Consider the following 27139-nt stretch of genomic DNA (forward strand, 5'->3'; position numbering starts at 1 on the left):
GCCTCTTAAACATGGCCGTGTTTATGCAGAAGGATTATGCAGCTACGGTCTCGTCGTCTTGACAACCCCGTAAAGCGTTTCATACCAAAAAACATAAAAAGTTGCCAAAAAACACACTCCAATAGAATTCATTAAAACATCATTTTGGTTCGGTTGCACAGCGGTCGAGTGGTTAGCGCACAGACCTCATAGCTAGGAGACCCGAGTTCAATCCCACCTTCAGCCATCTCTGTGTGGAGTTTGCATGTTCTCCCCATGCGGAGGGCTGCGCGGGGGACGAGTGGTTGCCTCACAGCTAGAAGACCCGAGTTCAATTGCCTTTTCTGTGTGGAGTTTGCATGTTCTCCCTGTGCATGCGTGGGTTTTTCTGCGGGTACTCCGGTTTCCTCCCACATTCCAAAAACATACTAGGTTAATTGTCAATAGGTATGAATGTGAGTGTGAATGGTTGTTTGTCTATATGTGCCCTGTGATTGGCTGGCGACCAGTCCAGGGTGTACCCCGCCTCTCGCCTGAAGACAGCTGGGATAGGCTCCAGCACCCCCGCGACCCTTGTGAGGATAATTGGTCGAAAATGAATGAATAATTTTGGCCCGGCTGTACGGCGGTCAAGTGGTTAGCACACAGACCTCACAGCTAGGAGACCCGAGTTCAATTCCACCCATGGCCATCTCTGTGTGGAGTTTGCATGTTCTCCCCGTGCATGCATGTTTTTTTTCCAGGTACTCCGGTTTCCTCCCACATTCCAAAAACATGCTAGGTTAATTAGCGACTCCAAATTGTCCATAGGTATGAATGTGAGTGTGAATGGTTGTTTGTCTATATGTGCCCTGTGATTGGCTGGCCACAAGTCCAGGGTGTACCCCGCCTCTTGCCCGAAGACAGCTGGGATATGAATGAATAATGTTGGTCCTTACACACCAGATTTGCTTGAGAACTACCTACGATGCTCGAAGTCGGAAGAATATGCGTCACACGCAGTACACAAGTATGCAGTAGTCCCAACAGCTTGACTGTAGCAACCATCAATAACGACAAAGATGGATTCTACATGCTGTTGTGAGGAGATTCGGGAGGAGAAGACGGCTTTCATTCTTCATGGAACATCACAGGTTGGGTTTGCACTGACTGCACTTTTAGGTGTCCTATACAAATGCCTGGCCACACTGTTTCGACACTGGTACAGAATATTACCTCCATCCAACCAGAGAGACCACAAGAGGTCAATTGAAGCCCACCATGTATTGTAAGGTAACATTACATTTTTTTGTGCAAGATGATTGTTTGGGGGTTACCACAGTGCCACATTGTGCAACTGTTTTGGACTGCAACATATGACCAACAATAACAAATGTATGTACAACATGGAATAAATGTGCATATTCTGCCCTCTAGTGGACAAAAGCTAGCAGAGCTTTAGCATCTGGGACTTTCAATGCACAACTTGGTCTAAATTGGTCAAAATTTGATGTGTCTTTATCAAGTGACTTCTGCATGGACACTAAAATGTTTTAGTGAACAGTAATTGTCTTAATTTACATATACAGTCATAGAAAAAAATATTAGACCACCCTTATTTGTTCACTTTATTGATCCATTTTAATGCCTGGTACATCTAAATATATACAATATACATTAAATGGTTGTGGGAGGTGTGGGTGACACATTTATTAGCTCAAAGGCATTCACAAGGAATAGATCCACTGTTTTAGACAGCTAATAGCGTGAAATGGATGATAAATCATAATGAAAAATTGGGCAAGGGAGGTACTGTGTGTTTGCAACCATCCATGTCATCTAATTTTGACTGTGATGAATTTAACAAAAAAATTATTGCACTCTGTATCATTTATCACCCCGACTTGTCGGACAGCTTAATCAATGAATGGCCATGCTTTAATTCATCATCTGCATGCTTTGCATGAATACTGGTTATCATGCAGTGATTCTTGTGAGGTTTGATGAGTTTCAGTTAAAACAAAGTAACTGCACAAGTCTTCTAAAAAAAACTTGAAAAATACGAATATCATTCTTTAAAGACTTAAACCTTAAATAAAGAATGGTAATTGTTACATCATTTTCAGGTAGATTGTACTTTTGTACTTCCTTTAGAGTGTTTACATTAAATCAGCTGTTTATTTCGTGTTCCCCCTAACTTTATTATTATAAAAAAAGGTTTTATTATTATTATAAAAGAGCAGCAATCGCAATACAATCGGAAAGGGAAACAACAAAACATTCAATTCTGGTTATTCGCTCGGACGCCTCAGCCCTTGTGACCATAAGTGGGTTTGATGGTTATGTTATGACACTTTATGACACTTGTTTTTCCCACGACACCCGAAGGCGGCATTGAAGCCAACAACCGGGGGTAGAAAAAAGGGAAAAGGCGGGCTCAAGTTCCGCCTTGGTGTGACGCATGTCCCATGCTACGGTACGCCATTTGTGTCTAGCTACAAAAAGCGCGGACGGTGGAGAGATTAGCAAAATTGGAGGTACGTTTGTGTTTTTAGTCGCATCCTTATATAGCATTGGGTTGTGTGTTTTGCATAGATTTGATTGTGTAATCAGTTGTCATTATGTAAGTGAATTGTTGGTCACGTTACTGCACAGTGTCACGCTGTCAATGTTAGCCTCCTTTTTGGGCCTCTGTGCTGCCGTCGTTTTCTTGGTTAGATAGTGATTAAGACCCGCCTATTCCTACGCTGTGATTGGACGACGAGTCAGATGGTGGAATTGTATTGGCCAATGTGTCGACATTTCAAAGTAGATGAGAATGAAGTTGCTAGCTAGCAAATGCTGTTCGATGGTAGCACTAAAACAAAATTGTACCTCTTTAATGTCACAATAAAACTCGAGTTAGACTATTAGAGTGTTAAGCCACGTCGTTTGCTGTGCCAACTAAGCCTTGGTGTGTCGTGGTAGTTGTTAGCACTCACCTTCGCTACTGTTTGGTCAGCTCAACCTTACTTTGCAGCTAATGCTAGTAGCAGTGTTAGCAAAACCGAGCAAAACTATGGAAACCAGAATGTTACTTCCAACCAATCATGTTATATTGTTATTTCTGCGGCGGTTTCATAATATTTGGTTGTAACTGCATTAAATTAAATGCAAGCGTTTGTCCTTCCATTGTGTCCACTGCAAATATTGCACTTGCTTTTACGCAAGTACGAGAAAAAGTGTCTTGAGGGTCAAAGCTCATGTTGCAGTGGACCATGCAGACACTAAATAATAATAATAATAATAATAATAATAATAAAAATACACGCTCTTGACATTTCCTGCCACCACACTAGATAATAAATAAAGGTTAAAGTAAATAAATGTTTTCCCCGTTTCATTATAAATTATGACGCAATTTTGCATAAACAAATGAGCTACAGAAATACAATAATTTACGTTATTCAAATACCACATTTTCGCCCATCTGTCACGATTTTCACTTATTACAATATTCATCGGTACGTTATATTTATCAGTGACAATACTTGAAACCGAGCACAATAATTTTAAAGTAGATGCGAAATTCTACTTCCGGATTCACATTTCCGTTTTGTTCATGATGTCCTCATAGCAGACAGTTAGAAAATATAACAGAAGAAAAGTTTTTACTATAAAGCTGCCTGAATTGTGCAATTAAACAACAAAAAAACAACGCCGAATGTAAACACTAGATGGCGACAGTATCACGTATTTGACCAGAAAATATTGCTGGGAAACTTTATCATCTGTAACTTGATTACAATACATTTGTGGTTGAACTATAATTCTTTTTTTATGGTTCTGAATTGTATTTGAGGTACATTGAGGCAGCCAAATTAAAGTGTGCATCATATCGTTTCACATAGGTGCTTGATTCATCTTCAAGTGGAGCCATTTTCACAGCTTTATGTAAAACATATACATCAGAAAAGGAGGCCGGAGATGCCGAACAACGGACAGCCAGATGACGTGGAGATGGAGGATGCACAAGTCAACTCATCCAGTACAATTCTGAAGCCTGAAAAAGATGATGCAGCTTCCACGCAGAACCTACAACGAGGCTCTGTGAGTGAAAACGAGACCACTCAATGCAGCGTTTGTGACTTCTCAGCAAAATGCCCAAGATCACTGAAGATTCACTATGCAAGGAAACATAAGAGGATCGCTACAGAAAATATAAAAACAGCCGAGGATAGCGAAAACATCTCAGATGACAATCCAGGTGAAGTTCAAAAAGAGATCGACATGGAGATAGAAAGTGCGACTGAAGTTCAACAAAACATTGAATCCAATCCAAATCTTGAGACTAATGAGCCGAGCTCAGCTTCCCATGATGATGGTTTAAGTAGCAAGGTGCCGGCATCGGCAGAGCAGACCGTATCCCCTCAAGAGAGAAGAGTGAGCAAACGAACCCCCAAACCCAAGATTATCTACTCATGCAACTACTGCGGACAGGAGTTTAGGGACCAGTCTCCTCTTGATGTACATATCCAGAGATACCACAGCAAAGACACACCATACACATGTGAGTATTCGCTCTATTTAGTAACGTAGCTCAACATAACAAAAGTTTCTTCATGATGAAATATTTTGTATGGACTGTCTTTCAGTTGGTGCTGAAGAGAACATGGACGAAGAAGAGGAGGCTGAAGACGCGGAAAGTTCTTTAAAGATAAACCCCGTACAAGTGATGCTGAAACATCCATTGACCAGAACTCAACTGAAGTGCGCAAACTGCGATTTCAAGGGATTCACGCGCTCCTTGCTGGAGAGCCACGCTCGCGTCAATCACCCCGGCTCGGATTGGTACCGCTGTAAATTATGTAACTTCTTTTCCGCTACTTCTGAATGGATGGACAGACATCTTTGCTCGGACACCCACATGCAACATCTGGCCAGGCAGAATAGTGAAGCGTCTTCCAGCCCGGCGGAGTACGTTGAGAGGGTAAACAAAGGGGACGGAAGCGGAGACGGCATGGCTGTCGTGGCCCAGGGAATTAAAGAATCCATGGAGGCAGCTCAAGCTGTAGCGGAAGAAGAGGAAGAAGAAGACGATGCGGAATTGGAGCCTCCAAAACGGAAAAGAGGGAGGCCAAAACAAGTGTCTTCAACCAAATGTGGTTATTGTGGCTTAATTGTATCTAATGCCACGAACCTCGGTATCCATGTCCGGCGTAAACACAGCAAGGAATATGTTTACCGGTGTACCGTGTGCAATTACAGCTGTGTGACCAAAGGAGACATAGATCGTCATTGTATCACCAAAAAACACATGAAACGTGTTCAACAGTGTGCAAACAGCCCTGCCAAAAATCTTGAACGCACTTCATCTCAGGAACCCACAGATACACAATCCCCGGAACCGAGCGAAACATCACAGACCGCAGAAATACAGCAGGACTCACAAGTCGGCAAAGAAGATCAAGCGGTGTCACGCACGAGCCCACAAGAAGAACAATATGGCCGTGTTCTTTGCAGCCAATGCGATTTTGTAGCTCGCTCAGTCTCCTCCCTCTCTCTTCACGTGAAAAGGAAACACAGCAGAGACTATGAATACGTCTGTCTGGCATGCAAATATTACGCTTTAACGAGCAAGGAAATGACTCACCATGCCAGCACGGAGACACACAAGGAAAAAAGCCAGATATACATGGCATCGCAGGAGAATGGCGGTCAAATATCAGCACAGGTCAAGGATCCTGGTGGCGCAATGGTTCACCCAGAGTCTGAACCTTTAAGCCCCCCAGAACAATCAAAGCAAAGTTCAGAACAAAGCCATGAAGAAAAATGTCAGGACACAGTGGCACCTTTTGTCAATACTAAGACTGTTGATGCTGCAGAGGAAAATGAAGCAGAGAACATTACCTCTTCCTCTGCTGATGTTCGAGATCCAACCGAGTGTGCAGTAACACAAACTGCACCGTCTGATCCCGTGTCCCCGACAGAGATTGAACTTGTAGTTCAGGAGTCTCAACACGTGGAAGGGTCGGTTCCGAAACCGTCCAGCGCTCCAACTTTTGATGCCTGCATTGTGTCCGTGAAGAACCTTGCTCAGCAGGAGAAGGCACGTTTAGAGGGCCAGGACGCTGTTGAAGGTCTAACAAGAGAAGCAGCAGAATCCTCTGTGCTGCTGTCCCACGTTTATGTTAAAAAGTTTGAACACACGGAAAGGAAATCAAAGAACGAGGCCAAACTGAGCAGCACCGGAATCCGCTGCGACGACTGCGGCTTTTTGGCCGACGGCCTCAGCGGTCTGAACGTCCACATCTCGATGAAGCACCCGACCAAGGACAAGCATTTCCACTGCTTGGTGTGCGGCAAGTCGTTCTACACCGAGAGCAACCTGCACCAGCACCTGACCAGCGCCTCCCACATCCGAAATGAGCAGAACAGCCTGGAAGAACGAGTCGAAGGCGGCGCGTGCTTCAAGTGCACCAAATGCACGGACCGCTTCGAAACGGAGCAAGACCTGTTTGTTCACATCAAGGAGAAACATGACGAGCTGCTGAGACAAGTCAACAAATACGTATTGGAGGACACCGAACAGATCAATCGCGAGCGGGAAGAGCACCAAGGCAATGTTTGCAAGTACTGCGGGAAAGTGGGCAAGAGCAGCAACTCCATGGCTTTTCTGGCTCACATCCGCACACACACCGGTACGTATGTACACGCTGCATTTGTGCATGTCATTTTTAACTCGCATGTAACACAGAAAACATATGGAAAACACACACGTGTTAACATACAAGGATATTCCTAATATAAACAAATAGACACTACAGTACATTACCCGCTCTCCTAATTTTGTCACATTGCAAGGGCATCCCTAGTGACCACCCTACAGATTTCAGTGGAATTTAGGTCTGGGCTTTCTGTTTTTTAATTTTAGCCCAAAATTTTAGCCCAAAATTTTAGCCCAAAATTTTAGCCCAAAATTTTAGCCCAAAATTTTAGCCCAAAATTGACTGGTATTTGGAGCTGTTCATAAGTTCACACCAAAGCCCCAAACAAAAACATGTTGCTCCCATCACCATGCATCACTGTTGTCATGGTGATTCATCCGGGTCTGTGATGAGGCGCTACGCTAATCTGATTTTTTTTTTCTTCCTTGCTACAGCAGAACAAGACAATGAGGAGTCTAATGATATTGATAATAATTAGGCCTGTCAATCGATTAAACTATTTCATTATGATTAATTGCATTTTGTCCATAGTTAACTCAATTAATTGCAGATAAAGGGTTTATCTATTATAAATAGGGATACAAATGATTTGATACACATGTAGAGACAGGTTAAGATATGATTCAAAAATGAAATATTTCCAAAACAGAATGATTTAGTATGATTTGATTCAGTGTGATTTTGTTTCCTTTAACAGTGCAATATTATTTTTGACAGCAGTAATTATAATACTACAACAATCCAGTGTAATATCTTCAAATCATAAGGGTATGGCCCTGAATATGGTGTGTGTGTGTGTGTGTGTGTGTGTGTTTGCGTATGTGCACACATGTGGGGACAAAAAAATCATCCCAGAGAATTGGAATCTCACGATTCCCAGTTTATGCAAACTGGTGGCGCCCTAATGTTCACTACCTAGTATATACAATGCAGCCATGCTCGCTACGTTTTTTGGCGCACTCTGTGGTTTTAAAAGCAGGTCACATCTCTTTTCCACATTAAAATGCATGATCAGAAGGTGCTCTTACTCTGAAACTGACAAGTTGTTTAATGTAAGTAAAAACCTGACAATTATACAGATGGGATGAACTGTTAGTGCCATGGCACGGCAGACTGGATTGGGCCATAAAATGAAGTGAAAGTGCAAAGGCACTGTAGCGTGGAGTGGCCCATAAAATGCTGGTGTAGGGGAATCTTGCATCTATGTGCTTGATATTATAAAGTTGCTGTTTAAAAAAAAAAACAACTTCAGATTTAGGTAATCATCTTTCACATCAACACAATATCAAATCAGTGTTTTATTGTTAAAATGTAAATTGAGAGGATCAAGCATACTCAAGTCGCCCTAATGGGGATAAGCGGCATAGAAAGCAGACGGACGGAAGGCAATTCAGTGTTGTTATCATGTCTTGAGGGATAATACGCCATTGTTTTTGTTTTCCTGCTCTCACTTTGAGTTCATTTAACTTGTTACCACTAAATATTAGTTCCTTACAGCATTTTGATGAATGGAATTCCTCAATTAAGTTAAAATCATAGGTGAAAGGGGCAGATACAACCCTTTTTGTTAACAGAAAATGGCACTTTCTTGGGGAATTTTACCACATCATCCACAATCACATACTGTATATGTCTTCCCAACAATGCTCTGTTTGCATATAATGAGACGTACATATTAATTAATAATACATTTGTACATCGCTTTTCAAAATACTCAGACACTTTATAGAAGAATGGAGTTGAATAAAAGCAAGTAAACAGAGTAGAAGACACACCAAAATACAACATTCATTGGTTAATACACAGTTAAAACATGAGTAAAAGCGGGGGTGGGGCACAGCTGTCAGATATAAAACGTTAGACATTAAAAACAGATTTAAAGAGGTGGGTTTTTAGTTTAGTAATCAAGCTAAGGCGACTTTTATTATTATTATTACTATTATTAACATTGTTACGCCAATCAAACTGTATACGTTACTCATTTATTTACACCTTGACACATTCAATGGCTAGCGACTAGCTTCACCACACACTCGTCCACAGTGCATCCCAACAAAGTTAATGCTAGGTGTAGGCGTATGTGAAAACAATGCACAATGCAGTTTTGGTAATGCTTAAAAAGAACCAATGTTATCATGAATGTGCATGTGTTACTACATGTTCACAGCACGTATATAAAACAATAATAGCTTTTTTGAGGTGTTTTAATCGCAGTCTTTGTAGGCAGCATAGGTGCGACATGTCTGTTTTTATATCTTGAACGCACAGAAAATAGAGACGTGTGTGTCAAGTAAGGATGGCGGATGATGAGCAAACTTCCCCCAAATTGCCCCAGTTTTCCTTTTTAAAGCTAGCGTCTGCTACATCCAGGTAAAAGCCGTTTCAGTAGAGGTGACGCTAAAGACTGATTGGGCTTCACAACAGCAAGAGAAACGCTAATGGACCGCAGATTGGGATTCCCTGAGCAACGCTTGTATGGTCAGAGACATGTGCGACTCATAATTGATGTGTCCATTACCAAGACTCAGTTGTAATTATAGTCAATAAGTCTCTGTAAATGTGTTAACGCTGAGGCTAAAAGCATTGGAGGTCCAAAGAGAGGTGGGCTAATAATTTAAAATAATCAATGCAGACGTATTCAAAGCCTTTAATTTCCCTTGTGTCTGGATGTCCACAGTTGTGTACGTGTGCGAGCGGTAGAATGCGTAGCGAACGTGCGTATATGTCAGCCTTCATGGCTAGTTGATTATCCCCAATCCATTAAGATTTATCCTGTCATTTATAATGCAAAGCAGAGACTTGCTCTGGGCTCAGGCTAGGAAATGTTCGACAGGTTAAGAACATACGGCGGTCTGTTACATCTCCCTGACCATGTGTATTAATTGCTTTTAAAATCAACTTAATGCAGGAATGGGATGTGAGGGAACCATCAATAAATGCCCTTCTCGCCTTCGAATGTTTCATTCCCACTTCTGCTCAAACATTAATGAGACTCGGATTCCATAATCCATTTTGTGTGTCTGGCTGGCCTACGTCGGTATTACAGCTTTGTTGCGCGCCACAAGTCCCCGCAACGGTAATCATTTTAATTTGTCAGTATTGTTGTGCCAAATCTGGTCTCTGGCTGCCAATATTTAACTGGTCAAAGCTGCGAGAATTGGAGGTTAAATACAAGATTAATGTTGAGCTCCTAATAACGGTGTCTATAAATTCCTACCTGACAACAGCATTATTCTTTTGCAGTCAGTGTTACTTAGGAAAATGAAATCTGTGACTCCGCAGTGCTGAGCGATGTCAACAGGTCAAGGGCGTATCGAGCTTTCAAAAGAATTTAGTTGGCCTTTCTGAAAAAAAAAAAAAAAAAAAAAAATGGTCATGAAATGTTGGTTTTCATTATGGTGGAAAGCAACAATTTTTCTTAATTTTGACAGCATATGCCAGTTGTTATTATTGCTTAAGTTCCCTCATTATAGTGAGTTATTAACTTTTTATATGGCAGTCATTTATTCTCGGAATTTGTTTATGGGGCTGTGGAGCAGCGCAATGGGGGTCTGCCAGTTTGGAGGCTGAGAGCATGTCCAGATCCTTTTAATTACGACCTAGTTTTTATCCTCTTGATTAATCACTGAAATCAGAAGAAGCTAGTGGGAGGTTGCACACAGATTTGTCAATTTGTCCCTTAAAGGAAACGTGCGCACATTTCCATTTTGCCAATGAGCCTGCCACTGGAATTTGCATTTTTAGGTAAATTGGTCACTTTTTCACTTGAGTGGTTTGTCTGACTTAAGACTGAGCATCAAAGTAATGGGTCCACATGGTGAAAGGACTTGTGATATAATATGATATACATAAAAAAAAAACTACTCCAAGCCCATTGCTGGCAGCATTCGTCAAAATGTTGTACATGTTGCAGGCAGGATTAGATGGATGGGACCAAATACACACAATTAAAACATAACCACCTGTTTATGTTTTTGTAAAAGTATAAACTTGAAATCATGCTTATTTCAACCATTTTCTAGAACTTTGTTTTAAAGAAAATGTACTGCCACCACCATCGCAGATGCTTGGCTTAAACCGTTGCATTGTGTATGGGCGTGCAGCTAAACATCACATAGGCTCCAGTCACTTCTCAGGAAATGAATTAATCATTGGCGATCTCATCAGGGACACGAGGGAGCCACATTGCCCCGTGTGGAAAGCAGTATTAATTCAACATGACACAGCATTGATGGTCATTTTCAGTTTCATGACGGGTGTTTAAGTGGAGTGGTGAAGTATTAATGTGATAAGATGTGAGAACTGAGGGACGGTTCATCTTTTTTTTTTTCTGCCATGACTCATTCAAACCATTCGTACAAATCAGCTTCCAACGCAGCCATCTCTTAAACTCAAATTTTCGATTTTTTGTGTGTGAGCAAAAAGGAAAGACCTAAAAACTAAACTACAGAGAAATAAATGAAAATTAAAAATGGATGTTCCAATGTCTCGTCTCATTGGCAGATGTAAGGATGAGACCGGATGCCTGCTGTGATTTGAGTATTAGCATGTGTAGCGTATGGACATCTGAAGTGATGCTTTTGCCTTTGCCGCAGAGCATGTGTAAACCCTCCCACCCTCCTGTGTTTATGGGCCTTGTTAGCACGCGCTAGCCTTTCAATCTTCGTTACCGGCTTAAGATTCAATGTGTCATACTTCCAGCACACAGCAAGTGAACCGTGACTGAACGAATTAGTAATCTACATAAAGTGCTTAATCAATTCCACTGCTGCCCCTAGAATAAATATTGCAGGATGTTTTGGAATATTCACCAAGAGAGAGTGTCGTTTTGCACTGAGATGCCAAAGTGGATGTCATACAAGGCCGGTATCGTACTGCCTAGCATTGGCCCGCACTGAAAGTATAGAATATAAAGCAGGGGTCTCAAACACGTGGCCCGCGGGCCAAACGTGGCCCGCAGGGCACTAGTTTGAGGCCCCCGCCTTGATATGAAAGTTTAATGTTAGTGCGGCCCCGTGCAAGTTTGATATGGATGCTGTATGGTATCATGTACCCAGAAAAAATTATTACGTTTCATTAATGTTCATGTTAAAGGTTAAATAACCGTTAATAGTTATCCTCCCTATCCGTGTGGAAGTGGTAAGTTTTTGGCTATTTAAGTTTAAAGGAAATAACTTGAAGGCCACCGTTTAGGTCGCTAGCTCTCCAGTTTGCGAGTTAGCATGTTTCTCAAGACCCTGCAGTTGCGCAATATGTTGTAAATAAAAAGAGTACTGTACGGAGTAGAATACCCAGTGTCATTACGGTACAGGCCAAATATCTGGACTTACACAACATAGTAACTGATGGTTCCAACTCAATTAATAAGGCAAGAAATTCCACTAAGTTACCCTGACAAGGTGCACATTTCAGGCCAAATAAGTAAATTAATATTTGGGAAAAACTGTAAACACAACTTTTAGAGTACAGGTACAATACCATAAATAATTGGAGCAAGCTATGTTCGATACAACAATGCTTTGCTTCTGTTGCTTTGTGTATAAAATATATAAAGAACCACAACCCCATCACCGAGAATTTGAACCAGGCTCATTCAACATTGGATCCGACCCTCACAATGTGTTTCTTATTGGACACATTTCCATGGAAACGTTCTAAAAAAGATATCCTGTGTGAGCAATGACAAGGTTTGAGTCATGTCAAATGTCAAAAGTAATGACAATGTATGCCACTCTTTATAGATACTTTATAAATACTGCAGATGCCAGCACTTCGCTTAAATGAAGGATGGCCATCAGATGCTGCACCGCTCTCTCAATGTGCCTCGCCCCCGGACTTATTAATGATAATAATTAGGGGGAAACCTCCTTTTGAAGCCTGCCTAAGTGATTAGTCCTTTAATGATGGAACGCTTGGTAGTGGGCACACATATAATTGATTTATGTTTTTGCCTTGACCTTTTAAAATCCAATTTACACATCCACAGGCAGGGGAAGAGTAGGTAAGAGTAGAGGTGACTGACAAGAATGGATGGAGAGTGAAAGAGGAGATACTTGGTACTCGGAGTGTGACTGTAGTTTTTACGTCAATTAGATTGAGCACATCTGGTTTTATGATACTGAGAATCAATCTTTGGCTGGTTAAATTGAAGTAGCACAGCAGTAATGGCGGCCGTACACACATGCTGTAATAGTATTAGGAAAACTAAACTGTGACTTTTTCAAATGTATATAGTTGTTAATGTTTCATATGTCAATGTCCAACTTTACAGGATCCAAGCCCTTTCTTTGTAAGATCTGCCACTTTGCAACTGCTCAGCTGGGTGACGCCAGGAACCACGTGAAGAGACACCTGGGCATGCGAGAGTACAAATGCGACATCTGTGGGTGAGTTTCAGGCTTCGCAACGTTGCTATTTAACCATCTATGTGGTTTCACGCCTAGCATAGTCAGATCATTGGAAATCTGAGTGTACCTAAAAATCCACAGCACAGTAATCCCTCATTTATTGCCCAGCCGTGATAAGTGAATTTATGCAAAGTAGGATTCCTTATTTATTAATGAAATATTTTTGTAGTTGGAGCACAGAAAACCTGTTACGACCTTCTAAATATGTTTTTTGTTTGAGTCCTGTTGACCTGATATAACACCCCTATAGTCATCTTTAAACTCATATAATCCAATATAGGAGACATAATGACACAACATAAGATATTAGCCATAGCACACACTCACACGTTAGCACCAGGAGAGTTCCTTCCATTTTCCGGACAGCATACTTCCTGAGGTGGCTTTTGTCTCATCAATATACTGTAAGGACGACTGAATGACACCCCATCAGGATGTCAGACACAGCATCAACACTTCAGCACTTCCTAGTTCTCATTTCCTAAAAGCTTGCTCTGATCCAACATATAGAAGGTCACTGCCCTCTATAGCTAACGTGCTAAACGGCAGCTCAGAAGTACACAAAATGCTAAATATAGACAGAGAATGTGTAAACTTTGCTTGTGCTTAGGCTGTAGTCTTTTATTTTGAAAAACCGTGATAGAGTGAAGCCATGAAATTTGATCCACAAAATGGCGATTGACGACTGTATTTTGCTTCTGCTGTTTTCCCGCAGTCGGAAAAAAACATTTTCGATACCGTTTGTGGGACTGTCTGTATGCGAACCACAGCAACTAATTTTCTACAGCATTTAATGAATTCTGAAATTTATTTTCAGTGCCATGATTTAACCTTCTTTGTAATTTAATCTGTATTATCAGGAATGATGAGCCTGTAAATACCAAGTAGTGTAAGGTTCCTGTAGTCTAAACACACAAGGCTCCTCCAAAAGTTCAAAGTTCTGGGTTCGTTCCTACGGCGAAATAAGAGTTCTTCACATCCCGCCCCCTTGCACCATCTTACGTGTAATTATGTTGTATTCAATTAGTTTTATTTCCGCAGTACAGCCCCACGCAGCCTTGCGGAGTTCAAATGCTTGCATTAAAATGTTAAATATACAGTTGGAGAAATACTTCATTGTTGAGTTTGCAGTTTTTCACCATCAAACGTATATGGCTCCAGACTCCTAAAGATGAAGACGTATGTAAAGATATTACTTTTTCTCTCTACGTATTTCTCTGTAAGCGTTTCCACTTAGTTCATTTGCAGGCCAAGTTTGTTCCGCGAAAGCCGAGCTGAGTGAATGTGTTTATTTGCTCCAACTGATGTTTGCAAACATATTACAGCGGGAGAAAACAAGCTTTGGTTTAAGCACGGCTTTTCCTTTAATGAGAAGAAATGCTCATGTTTCACGAGCTCTCCAGCGAAAACCCCCCCTCTTCTCCCAAGTGCTACAAATGTGACACTTTACATAGCCGCATATACATATGGAACACTTCTCCAATATGTCTTTAAATGGCACTACTAAATACAGCCCCTGCTTTCACAAATCATGCAGACGGAGGAGCCATGTGCTGCCATGTGCGGCCATTGGTGACAAATCGGCCCTATGTGTGCTTTCATTACTGACTGATCACCAGGCCATCCCTCGTCTTGAATAAAGAGCAGCAAACACAAAGAAACCCCCCAGAAACACCCTCATTAAGGCCAGAGCCACACATGCACACAGCCCCAACTTTTCCCGTTTGATGATTTATCCTTAATCTAAATTGAAAGCACATCGCTAATGGATGACCGCATTGCAGGTATAATGTATAACGTGATTACACGTTTTGGTAGACCTAGAAAACTAAGATTATTGTGCATTTAAAATTTGCATTTTCCGCTATAGTTACTAATGATGGTCCGTTGCCATTCTGTTTCATTAAGTTGTTGTGTTATTTTGTCTGTTTTTGTTTTTTTTTTTCTCAAAACATGCCATTAATCGCTTTGTTTCCCTTGTTAAACTATCAGAAGATAACATTACCTGGGTTCTAACGCTGAGTGAATGAATGTGCCGGATCGCAGCTGTCCACTTCATTTTAGCTTTCGCCCCCTGAAGTTGATGTCTTATCAGGAGCGAGGAAGTTGTTGATCGTTAAAGATCATATTGCTGTGGCATTTAATTAAGAAATGCTAATGCAGGGCCAGGACACATTGGAACTCTTGACCATGCTGTCAGTCACACCAGAACGGGCCGGTCTGCGTCTTGCTCATCACCTCGCCGTCACGCAGTCCTGTCAGGGATATTATCTATCTATCCACGGATCCGTATGTCTTTATTCCACAACAAAGAGATCTGTTTTTAATTTGCCTATAAAGAACTCCTAAGGTGCAGCAACAGCAGAAAACACAAATTGGTTGTTAGCATGCACGATAAGATTTCTCATATTTAATTGGTTAAAAAAAAAGAAAAAAAAAAGTCCACCAGCATGTGAGATGGTAGATTCCTGTGAATTCCTCCCAGCGTGTTTTGTCCACAGTGGGGCTGGGTCATTTAATGAGCCTCCTCTTCCTCTACTCCATCATCTCCCAGAAAGGCCCTGCGTTCAGCATTTTCACCCTCCTGCTCTCTGGTCCGGACGGACATCCAGTGCTGTTGTAGGTGTTAAATTATGCATAAACAATCTAAATGCTTTGAGGCATTGGTTTAATATCGGCCCTCGGCCCTTGCCTTACTACTGTAGTATTAACACTATCAAAGGAAGGGATTGTTCTCATGTGGAATGCTTTTTGTTATTATGAGTCATAAACTGCTTGTTTCCAAGTGTCACTTCATGAATTTGAGCAGAACTTTAAAAAAGTTTGCAGTTTACCTTGCTTGTATTTCCTGTAGAGCAGGGGTCGGGAACCTTTTTGGCTAAGAGAGCCATGAAGGCCAGATATTTTAAAATGTGTATCTGTGAGAGCCATATACATTTTTAAACATTGAATGCAATAAAATGTGTACATTTTTATGTAAGACCAACAGTTTTAGATATAATGGGCTCTAATTACGTAGACCAGGCACACTACCCCACGCCAAGGGGGTGTGGCCAGCACACTTTTGTGAGCAGCGCAGTGTCCAATAATAAATCAAATACTTGCTTCCATTAATGCAACTTCTGCTGCTGCATGGTTTTGCACCGTACTCCGTATATTTCATTCTTTTGGCCATCTTTGCCAGAAGGCTTGGTTCTGCAGCTTTAGCTAGGTGACTATTTGACTAAAGGAGGAAAGTTTACATTTACATCTTAATGACCGAGGTACACTACCGCATTACCCAGTAATAATCGAGTTTTGGTGTTTGACCTGGAAAATATCATCAGGAAAGATAGATATGGTCGGCCGTATTGCAGTAGAAAATAGATGGACGGATTAAAATGCATAAGAAAGTTGTTGATTTTTAATATTTTTAACAGTGATTTCTGTGATGTTTACTTTAAAATGTTAGCAAACATACATTTTTATTGTGGTAAATGCTTGAGAGCCAGATACAGTCATCAAAAGAGCCCTACCTGGCTCCCGAGCCATAGGTTCCCTACCTCTGCTGTAGAGGTTTCCTCCCACTCGGATTTTACTTCAATTGACTTAGTATCGGAGAGAATATTCATACAGTATATCTAGTCTTGATTTCATGTTGGGTGTGTGATTTGACTGTTAACAGGATGGGGCTGGCTCATGTCAGCATTTTTATGTCCCCTTGTCTTGTGAGATTGTCTGGTCCGCTCCCAGAATAGCCCATCAGTTCCGCCTTGCGTGGCTCATCCGCTGTAATGTGCCTTAATGCCCGGGCCTTATACGAGAAGTGTGAGGTTTGGCGGTGACAGTAGAGGAGCATCTTAACTTGCTGCTTATCCGGAGAAACCGTCACTTCATTCAGACCCTCTATTGTCTATCCACACCCCTCAGCTCCTTTGACGTGATTCTCCGTAATCCTCCAACAGATTCTGGTTAGAAACTCCCTGAGAACTATTTTTATTTCCCCCCCCTTCTTTGCTTCCTCTCATTTAAACATTAATGGTTGTTGCAGATGAAGAGAAGGATCCCTATGAGGATGATTATAATGTCACTCCACTGATCTCCCGCCGCCCCGAAATAATTGTACATCATCACTTCATAACGTGTCACAGGGACACGTTGGTGGCGTGCAATTAAAACCGCAGAATATAATACACCAAATTACTGCCTGTCAGGCATATATAAAAACACACACAGTGTTTGAGTTACACGTAATCATTGTGAACATTAGCGATTTCGCTAAGATCCCTCCACCCCACCCCCACTTTTTTCCTCATATAGCATTAAACGTACTGATCCTCGCAAGCTTAGCGGTCGGTACGGTCGGTGGTACGCCAGCTTCATCTTAGTGTTGGACCTTTGCATATTATGCACATTATGTTGTATATTTTGCATGCTATTATCCGTATTACAAGTAGTGTTTTGTGTTGAAAGTGAGTATTATTAAGCTCAAATTTCTGAATTATATCTTTTGATTTTCTTAAGCATCAGATGTAAGTATATGAATAGGTTTCATTTTTATTTTTTCGTTATTGAATGCGTGTCTGGGTGCATGGTCCTTTTCAGTTTCTGTTGTCCCCTTCACCAAAATAAACACATTATGCTCTGATGCATTTAACTGAATTTAGTACACCATTATTGGAAATGAAATGAGTAACACTAAAGGTCATTTGGAAAATAATGCAGCCAGGCTGGTCCGGAAAGGTTAAGTATGTGACTGAGCAGTTCTGATGATAACAAGGGCTGTGTATGGCTCGGAGAGCTTGGTGTGGTCTGGTTTGACTCGGTACTCTGTGATCGCTCTTTATGACCGAGACAGCTTTACAGCCCGTTACCCCCATAACACGATAAAGTGCAGCATAATGGATTAGATGTGTTTAGTAGCCTTGGGCTGATGTTTGTAAAATTAATGTTTTTTTACAATAGAAACGCAGTCATACACACATAGCATTTGGAAAAACATGACAGGAAAAAAAAAACATGAAACATTTTTTGCCGGAATTGCTATATCAGTATAAATTCAGATGTGTTTTTATGCCTGGTTTTTGTACTTGGTAGGGAAACAATGTACTTGAAATGTCTATAGGGACATTGTACAAATTAAGAATATTAGTCAATGACAACACAACGTTTTATTATGAAGGTCAGAATAGCCTTCATTGCCCAGTGTGAAAAAGTGATTGCCCCCTAAACGGAATAACTGGTTGGGCCACCTTTTACAACAACAACTGCAATCAAGCGTTTGCAATAACTTGCTATGAGTCTCTTAGAGCGCTGGAAGAATTTTGGCCCGCTCATCTTTACAGAATTGTTGTAATTCAGCCACACTGTCGGATTTTCGAGCATGAACAGCCTTTTTAGGTCATGCCACAGCGTCTCGGTAGGATTCAGGTCAGGACTTTGGCTACTTCAAAGTCTTCATTTTGTTCTTATTCAGTCTTTTCAAGGTGGAGTGCATGGCTGGTGTCTTTTGGATCATAGTCCTGCTGCAGAACCCAAGTTGGTTTCAGCTTGAGGTCACCAACATAATCGGAGCACGGAGCCTTGTAGCGTGCACAAGATGACAAATTAAAGAGAAATGTTAATGCCGAATCACAAAAACGGTCGGTACTGAGAGGGATGCCTTTAGAAATATGGCTGGGATCGAATTAGTTAATAATAAAACGTTTCATCTAATGTGTTGTCACCGACTAATATTTACATTTGTTTGATGACCTGAAACATGCAAGCAAAGTAGTGACAGTTAGACATTTCACACCAATGTACATGAATACTTCATGTATGACTGGGCTCTGGCTTTGGGCTGTTAACTACAGAAATGCAATCCGTGTTTTGGAAGTAATACAAATAGAATATTTGCTGAAAATTCTACACCACAGGTGCGTAAGGGAGATTAACTCTGCTTAGTCAGTCTCTTGTTGATGAAAGGAAGTTTTGCAATTGGACCCAAATCGGCATTTACTGAGCACCAGAGACAAAGGGAAATATTTTCCAACATATCAGTCCTATTTTAATAACAATCTCATTTAGTACACCCATAACGGTAACCCTGGAGCTTCATAATAGCTACATTTCTGTTTAATAATAATAATAATAATATAAACATGGATTGGAAAATAACCTAAAAGATGCTCTTGGCTTGGATGTTGACTATCCAAATTTTCTGGTGCACACTGAAGAACTTGTGTGGCCTTAACATTATTATTATTATTATTTTTTTGACGAATATTCATCATAGGATAAATTAATTCTATTAACGTAATTTCCGGACTCCTGAGTATAAGTTACATCAGTCAAAAAATGTGTCTTGAAGTGGTGGAACCTCTGTTAGCATCTGCTTCTGCGCGTTTTTCTGTCAAAAATTTCCATCACAATTTTCCCTGGTTTCACTGGTTAGCATACAATATTGCACACACCTTCAACACAAACATCCTTCCTTGTTAGTATCCTTATAACTAACTACCAAAACGGCATCCGGACCCAGAAGTTCCCCGCCTATGCTATCATCAGTGGTTGACTCTCAAAAGTGTTAGCACAAAACACGTTTTTATAGTTTTACATGCATGCAATTCTACAAATAAATGATGACTGCACAAGTAAGGTTTCGTTTACCTTAATGGCTGTTCCCAAAGGCATGATGTGGCAGCTAGATCAACACGGACTCCACCTGCCAGTTATTTATTGCATTCAATAGTGTTTCTCATCTTCTTTGTCGAAATGCTGGCACTTGAAACTACTTTGGTTGGCTCTATTTTGGGTTATTGATGTGAGAAACACAATTGAATGGCAAAACAGGAAAATTGTGGTGGTTGATCTTGCTGCCACACTGGGTCTTTGGGAACCATCACAGAGTCAATCCATTAATGATGCTAAATAATAAGGACCAACCTAAGTATGGGAAATAAAAGTTAGATTTATACTGGAAACCACAGTACTAAAAATCTAAGTCTGAAAAAAATGTACACCTCACTCACTTACAAAAGTTTTACAAAACTTTTATCACATCACGCTATGGAATTGTTTTAGGAACAATGCCGATCAATCAATTCCATGTAGCTAATTGTTTCATCAGTATGTTGGAGAAGGGAAAGAAACTTTGATTAGTGATTAACAATAGCAATGGAATGATGATGAAAAAAAATGTACGTAATTAAAATATCAGTCGTGTCATCGTCAGAAATGTGAGAGTCATCCATCGTACGCTTTATTAAAAAGCTGGGTGTAGGCAAAGAAACAGCGCTTGATTCCAGAAGCTCAAAGTGTCTGGTAATCTGCCCGTGGATAGCGCTGAAAAGGCTGTAAGTCATGTTTAAGTGTTGGTTCACGGTCCTGTATTTCTCTGTTGACGCCCAGATATTTGGCAGTCAGGAGTAATTTCACTTAATTAATGACATGCATATTTGATAGAGGAATAAAATATCCCGGCTCAGCAAAGTGAAGAAATGGAAAGTTAAAGGTGGCGAAATGGGGACGATGTAAGATGGATGGTTGACACAAAGCTGAGCTGATGGGTAAAGTGGGATAGGCGGTCTGGCTAATCAGACGGACAACTTGTGATTTACTTCACAAACCAGCACATTAGACTGGTTTGTATTTTCTTAATACTCACAAGGGGCCTTTTTAAGGTGTCCTAACAGAAGACCTGTCCCTATACCGCCATTTGTTTTTATTTGTATCTTACTACCACCATCCCTTACAGTACATGCTGGTTCTCTCAGACACTGGCACGGTCTGACAAAAAGCTGCCATATAGCTATTAATCTCCTCTGGCACTTTTTAATTAACTTAGGGTAAGTATAGATTATTTTCATTGCGTGTCCCTCCATTGACTCTTTCGTCACTCCTCTCTCTGTGTGATGCCCCTTTTTTTTTATCAGGGGTGCAGTAAAGAGGTAAAATGCCATCAGTCATTGCCATTGTCATAATTGAGCTGATATAAAGTGCAAATATTGGTCATATTTGGACATCCACTGTCAAACGTCAAGCTTTAGTTATTCTTCTTATGAAGACGTGTTTGACAATTCGATACATCTGTGTCAGATCTGTTTATGGGTATGCCCATTTCTCTGCCACTGTGACTGTACAAAGTAACGTTCATAAAGGATTTGTGCTTAGATGGTGTGGTGGTTTGACCTCGACCTCGTCATACACTGTTGGACTGAACAACGGGGATGGTGAACCAGGTCATCTTTCAATGTCAAAAACGCTGTGTCCAAACTCTTCCCAGAATGACCATCTTCATACCTGATGTATTTTAACGACTAACTAACTGACGTTAACTAAGTAATCATTGTCTATACATTCAACTTTTCTTTTCAGTTGATACTGAAGTGGGTCTTTGGACAATGAGACATCTGTTTTACAATTTAATGTTTTCAAAACTCCTAGTCTTAATTTGTTGTACTGCTCTTCAGGCTCAATATCCCAAGATTCCCGTAATTGTCAGATTTATGAATCAATATCGACTACTGTCTATATGGGTATGCCCATTTCTCTTCCCTTGTGACTGTACAAAGTAACGTTCATCTTAAATGGTGTGGTGGTTTGACCTGAACCTCGTCATACACTGTTGGAATGAACAACGGGGATGGTGAACCAGGTCATCTTTCAATGTCAAAAACGCTGTGTCCAAACTCTTCCCAGAATGACCATCTTCATACCTGATGTATTTTAACGACTAACTAACTAACGTTAACTAAGTAATCATTGCCTATACATCCAACTGTTCTTTTCAGTTGATACTGAAGTGGGTCTTTGGACAATGAGACATCTGTTTTACAATTTAATGTTTTCAAAACTCCTAGTCTTAATTTGTTGTACTGCTCTTCAGGCTCAATATCCCAAGATTCTCGTAATTGTCAGATTTATGAATCAATATTGACTACTGTCTATGGGTATGCCCATTTCTCTTCCAGTGTGACTGTACAAAGTAACGTTCATCTTAAATGGTGTGGTGGTTTGACCTGAACCTCGTCATACACTGTTGGAATGAACAACGGGGATGGTGAACCAGGTCATCTTTCAATGTCAAAAACGCTGTGTCCAAACTCTTCCCAGAATGACCATCTTCATACCTGATGTATTTTAATGACTAACTAACTAACGTTAACTAAGTAATCATTGTCTATACATGCAACTTTTCTTTTCAGTTGATACTGAAGTGGGTCTTTGGACAATGAGACATCTGTTTTACAATTTAATGTTTTCAAAACTCCTAGTCTTAATTTATTGCACTGCTCTTCAGGCTCAATATCCCAACATTCTCGTAATTGTCAGATTTATGAATCAATATTGACTACTGTCTATGGGTATGCCCATTTCTCTTCCATTGTGACTGTACAAAGTAACGTTCATCTTAAATGGTGTGGTGGTTTGACCTGAACCTCGTCATACACTGTTGGAATGAACAACGGGGATGGTGAACCAGGTCATCTTTCAATATCAAAAACGCTGTGTCCAAACTCTTCCCAGAATGACCATCTTCATACCTGATGTATTTTAACGACTAACTAACTAACGTTAACTAAGTAATCATTGTCTATACATCCAACTTTTCTTTTCAGTTGATACTGAAGTGGGTCTTTGGACAATGAGACATCTGTTTTACAATTTAATGTTTTCAAAACTCCTAGTCTTAATTTGTTGTACTGCTCTTCAGGCTCAATATCCCAAGTTTCCCGTAATTGTCAGATTTATGAATCAATATTGACTACTGTCTATATGGGTATGCCCATTTCTCTTCCATTGTGACTGTACAAAGTAACGTTCATAAAGGATGAACCTTATGCTTAGATGGTGTGGCGTGACAGGCCTCGGTTTTGACCTCGACCTCGTCATACACTGTTGGAATGAACATCGGGGATGGTGAACCAGGTCACCTTTCAATATCAAAAACGCTGTGTCCAAACTCCTCCCACAATAACCATCTTCATACCTGATGAATTTTAATGACTAAGTAATCATTGTCTATACATGCAACATTTCTTTCTTGTCAGTTGATACCGAAGTGGGTCTTTGGACAATGAGACATATGTTTTACAATTTAATGTTTTCAAAACTCCTAGTCTTAATTTGTTGCACTGCTCTTCAGGCTCAATATCCCAAGATTCCCGTAATTCTCAGATTTATGAATCAATATCGACTACTGTCTATGCAAAACAGATAATAAGCAATGATAAATGGGTGACATTAGTGATGAAATTATATCAACCTGAACAGGCGATTGTATTAACACACCTAGACGATCCCACTTTTCCCCGCTGCCTGTTTAATTGATTAATGGCTGACATGGATGGATGAGGGGTTTTGGGTCTTGTATCGTGGCTGATTGCTAGTCAACCATAAACAGGAGCAGTCACAGTGGGCCCTCAATAGCAATATTCATAGTCCCCAACCTTATGGTGATTTCTTCTCTCGCTGTGACATCAGGAAAAATACGTGGCCATAAAAGTGCTCATATCACCGAGCTGACATAAAGCCCTTCTTCCCGTCCCCTCTCCATCTCTCTGTGTGGCTTAGTTGCATCTCCTTTAGCTCCCAGTTGCTCAGCACACCCGTTGAACTTTGAAATCACCCATCCTTCTCTTTATAGGTTGCTACAGCCCCTCAGGTAGCCTCTGCGCCGCCCAGCTTTAAATATGAGCAAATAATAGTGAGCTGAGTGATGCCGCCTGTGTCCTTGACTGGGATCCTCTGTGTGCTACATCTCACAGTCTTGGGTCTCCCGGGAGGTATAAAACACCCCGGAAGAAAGCTCTCAAGGCTTGTTGGTGGCATCCATGGATGGATACAGCAATAGGGAAAGGCAATGTTGTCTTTTTGTACCTTAGTGTGGAGGGCTTGCTGATAATATTGATGTAAATACGCTCCTGTGTATTAATGAAAGGGAACAGAGTCCACTTATGATGTTTGTTTATTTCAGTTCTGTCTCATATCACTTATTGTTTTTTTTTGCCTTCCACCACTATGGTTCTAATAGTCAAGCCAATATATCATACTTGCCAAATTAGGCTAGAACCCCTGACTGGGTCGCTTGTGAGGAGTCACAGGATCTGTTTTGGATCTGGCCCGCAGGAATAAGATTTGGACACATGGCCCACGAATGCAGACCTTATCATCAACCACGCTATCTGTGCAAACTCTTCACATTATACCACGTTAAACCCCTGCACCACTGACTCCCTAAATAAGGAACTGTAGGTCTGCACCCCTGCGTCCGACCGTAAAAACACTGACACATCAATTATCCCTTGAGGGGAAAAAAAAAAAAAAAAACGAACGAAAAAGCGTTGCGTGTGATGAGGAGGAGCTTGCTGTGTGAAGAGAAGACATTTATTCCTTTATTCTGTTAGTTCAGCAAAACAAACAGAGGTCAGGGTTATGGTGCAACACTGATAGCAGTGTGTCTATTACAGTTAAATTTCAAATTAGGAGCTTCACTTTCTTCCCTTTTATGGTCATTTCAAAGGCTGCCCGTGCCTTTCAAGCCCCCCAGCAAAACTGCGATTACTGAAACATTTACAGGCTACATAAGCTTCAAGAAAAACAAACAAAAAAAAAAACAACTTTCTCTCATGGAAATCTAGTTAAGAGGCACAGAGCCATGCTGATGACTGGTGGTATCTTTACTCAACATTAGATGGCGCCATTCAACTTGCTAGAAAACCAGCAGGATTTCAGCTGGACTTTGTGACTATTGTCTGTAAAGCGGATGCAGTACATGAATGATATGATTCTTTCACTGGCGTGCTTGGATTTGAAATGCATTACACACAATTTGACGTGTGCAATTAGCATTAGCACGGTAATGAACACAACTGGTGCAAATTGGAGCAGCAGGGCGGTGTCTCCCGTTGGCAGAGCCTTAGTCGATGACACGTTTCACCTGTCTAACAAATACTACAAATACTACTACATGTATCCTATTGAATTCTGCTGGTGGTCAAAGTTAACACGGGACAGTTAAGACAATTTTCTGTCAATTGTCCCTTTTATCCTGTCCGATTAAAAGCCACGTATTATAAAATAGAGGCCCATGACAGCAGGGGACCTATTGCGATTCACTTTCCAAGTCAAATGCTGTAATCTTCATAATTATGTTAAAGTGGACTTGAATCCACCGGACTGCAGACGACCACGGCGGCTGCAAGTGCAGTTCTAAAAGGGCAAAGCCGGAAGCCGGCAGTGCTAATGTTGTGTTTGCCGGGGCATCCCTGCCGGCGCTGCTTTAACTAGGGTAAGCCTCTCTATAACGGTGCACCTTAGGGGCGGATCCGCAGGTCTCAGGAGAGGCTCCCCGCTCTGCTGTCTCACGGGGCCTGTCACGAGGGAGCTGATGCTGGCTCGCCTGGCTGGCAGGGTGTGGGGCGGCTACAATGATGATGCTGATGGTGGTGGTGTGGGCTGACATGCCGAGAGGGCAATTACGGCAAGGACAAAGACTGTGTAGCGATAAGTCCCCACAGCAACCTAATGAAGAGAACAGGTTAGCCTGTTAAGAGGGCCGGGAATGAGCGTGGCCTCGGTGCCCATTTGTTTGTGTGTGCGCCGCTTTGTTTAACCCACCTCGAGGAGCATACTTTTTCAGAGGTCATATAGCTACGGTGCTTGATATTAAACCTCCCAGAGTGCTGCTTTCCCATTCTGCTCTTTTCACTCCATAGAACAAAACGCATACAACTCCAACTCCCAACCATCGCATCTTTAGGGACTTATACTACTGCCACTGTGCGGGGAAAAAAGAACTAATGAACTCTTTAACGTATCCCAGTGGATAATTGCTGCACATGAGGAGATCCAGACTTTGTTTTTATCTCACCGCTTAATGATTTTTCCTTTTCGTTTAATAATATCCCACTTTAAAATTCAGCACCCAATATGCATTTTATATGTCAACTAAAGCGATGAGACTGCAAGCAAGGTAATAGAAGACATGCAGTACTTTATACTGCATGGGTAAGGAAAGAAGTGGTAAAAACTGCACTAATTGCACTTTTTTTTTTCCAAGGTAAGAATTGACTACATTTTCTGTGTGAGCACCTTTCTTTTCATTTAACCTTTTATTTAAGCAGATAAAAGAGCCACTGATCTCAAGAAAGGCGGCATCATACATCACAGTGACCAAAAACAAACCAATAAGAAAACACTGAAATACTAAGTACTAGTAAAATTTATAGAAGTGGAGTGTTATTTTTACAGTAACAATTTAAGAACTCAGACAGATAACGATGACAGTCGATCTATTTTATCAGGTAATTGATTTCAAATTCTCTCAAACCCTTTTCTTCATTTATTTACTAATTGCAACCACCTCTTTTTCCGGTATTGGTGGATAGTACTTGATAGTACTGCGTTGGCACACCTTTCTGGGATTTGATAAGAGAGCATCCAGAGTGCTTCTTAGTCAAACCAAGGTCTGTACCTTGTAAATCAAAGCAGTTAAAGGTTAAAGGTCTTTACTTTTCTCTGGAGTAGTACAGAGAAGAGTTGACTTTACCAGTCACATGGAGTCCAGGTGATTGGCTTTTACCAGATTTTCATTAGGGACTTGCCAATAGATCGGACACCGATCAGTATTGTCTGATTTCTGTGGTAAAAAAATCCCATGATCTGCATATGCCGATCACAAAAGGCTATCAACTGTGGGTAGTACTTCTGCAACCCCCAGCAATACCCGCAAGCAGTGTAGTGTCTTGGGCAGCGTCCTCTCGCTTTCCTTCACAGTGCGCAGGTACGACAGCTACCGCAGCCACGTGGACACTCACAGACAGTCAGAAAGCTAAGCAAATAACCTGAAAATAATTGATCGATGACCAGTCTTGCTCGAGTCCTGCTAGAAATCCAACAATCTACTCACACATCCAAAGTCTCCTTAAAGAAGGTGTATCATCCTCAGTAAGTCAAATATGCTTCTTGTTTAAATGAAGGTGATTTTATGGTTCCTTTTTCACATTATATATAGCAAGTAGCAGGGGTGTAGCCAGGAACACCATGACATTTAGTGTGCATTACCTGGTGTACCTTCTAAAAATCTGCATCACATTAAATCAC

At 41.1% G+C, this 27139-nt stretch overlaps 1 protein-coding gene across 1 annotated transcript in view; it reads left to right on the forward strand.

The window, feature by feature from the left end:
• The first annotated feature begins 2361 nt into the window (after window positions 1-2361).
• Window positions 2362-27139, forward strand: part of znf407 (zinc finger protein 407) — a 148760-nt gene continuing 123982 nt past the window's right edge. The window contains exons 1-4 of the mRNA XM_058053005.1: window positions 2362-2495; window positions 3849-4507; window positions 4593-6638; window positions 12937-13051. Coding sequence (XP_057908988.1) covers window positions 3925-4507; window positions 4593-6638; window positions 12937-13051 — 2744 coding nt within the window. The 5' untranslated portion in view covers window positions 2362-2495; window positions 3849-3924. The remainder of the gene's footprint in view (window positions 2496-3848; window positions 4508-4592; window positions 6639-12936; window positions 13052-27139) is intronic.

This window comes from Doryrhamphus excisus, chromosome 17 (assembly GCF_030265055.1).
Source record: "Doryrhamphus excisus isolate RoL2022-K1 chromosome 17, RoL_Dexc_1.0, whole genome shotgun sequence".
Taxonomy (NCBI): domain Eukaryota; kingdom Metazoa; phylum Chordata; class Actinopteri; order Syngnathiformes; family Syngnathidae; genus Doryrhamphus; species Doryrhamphus excisus.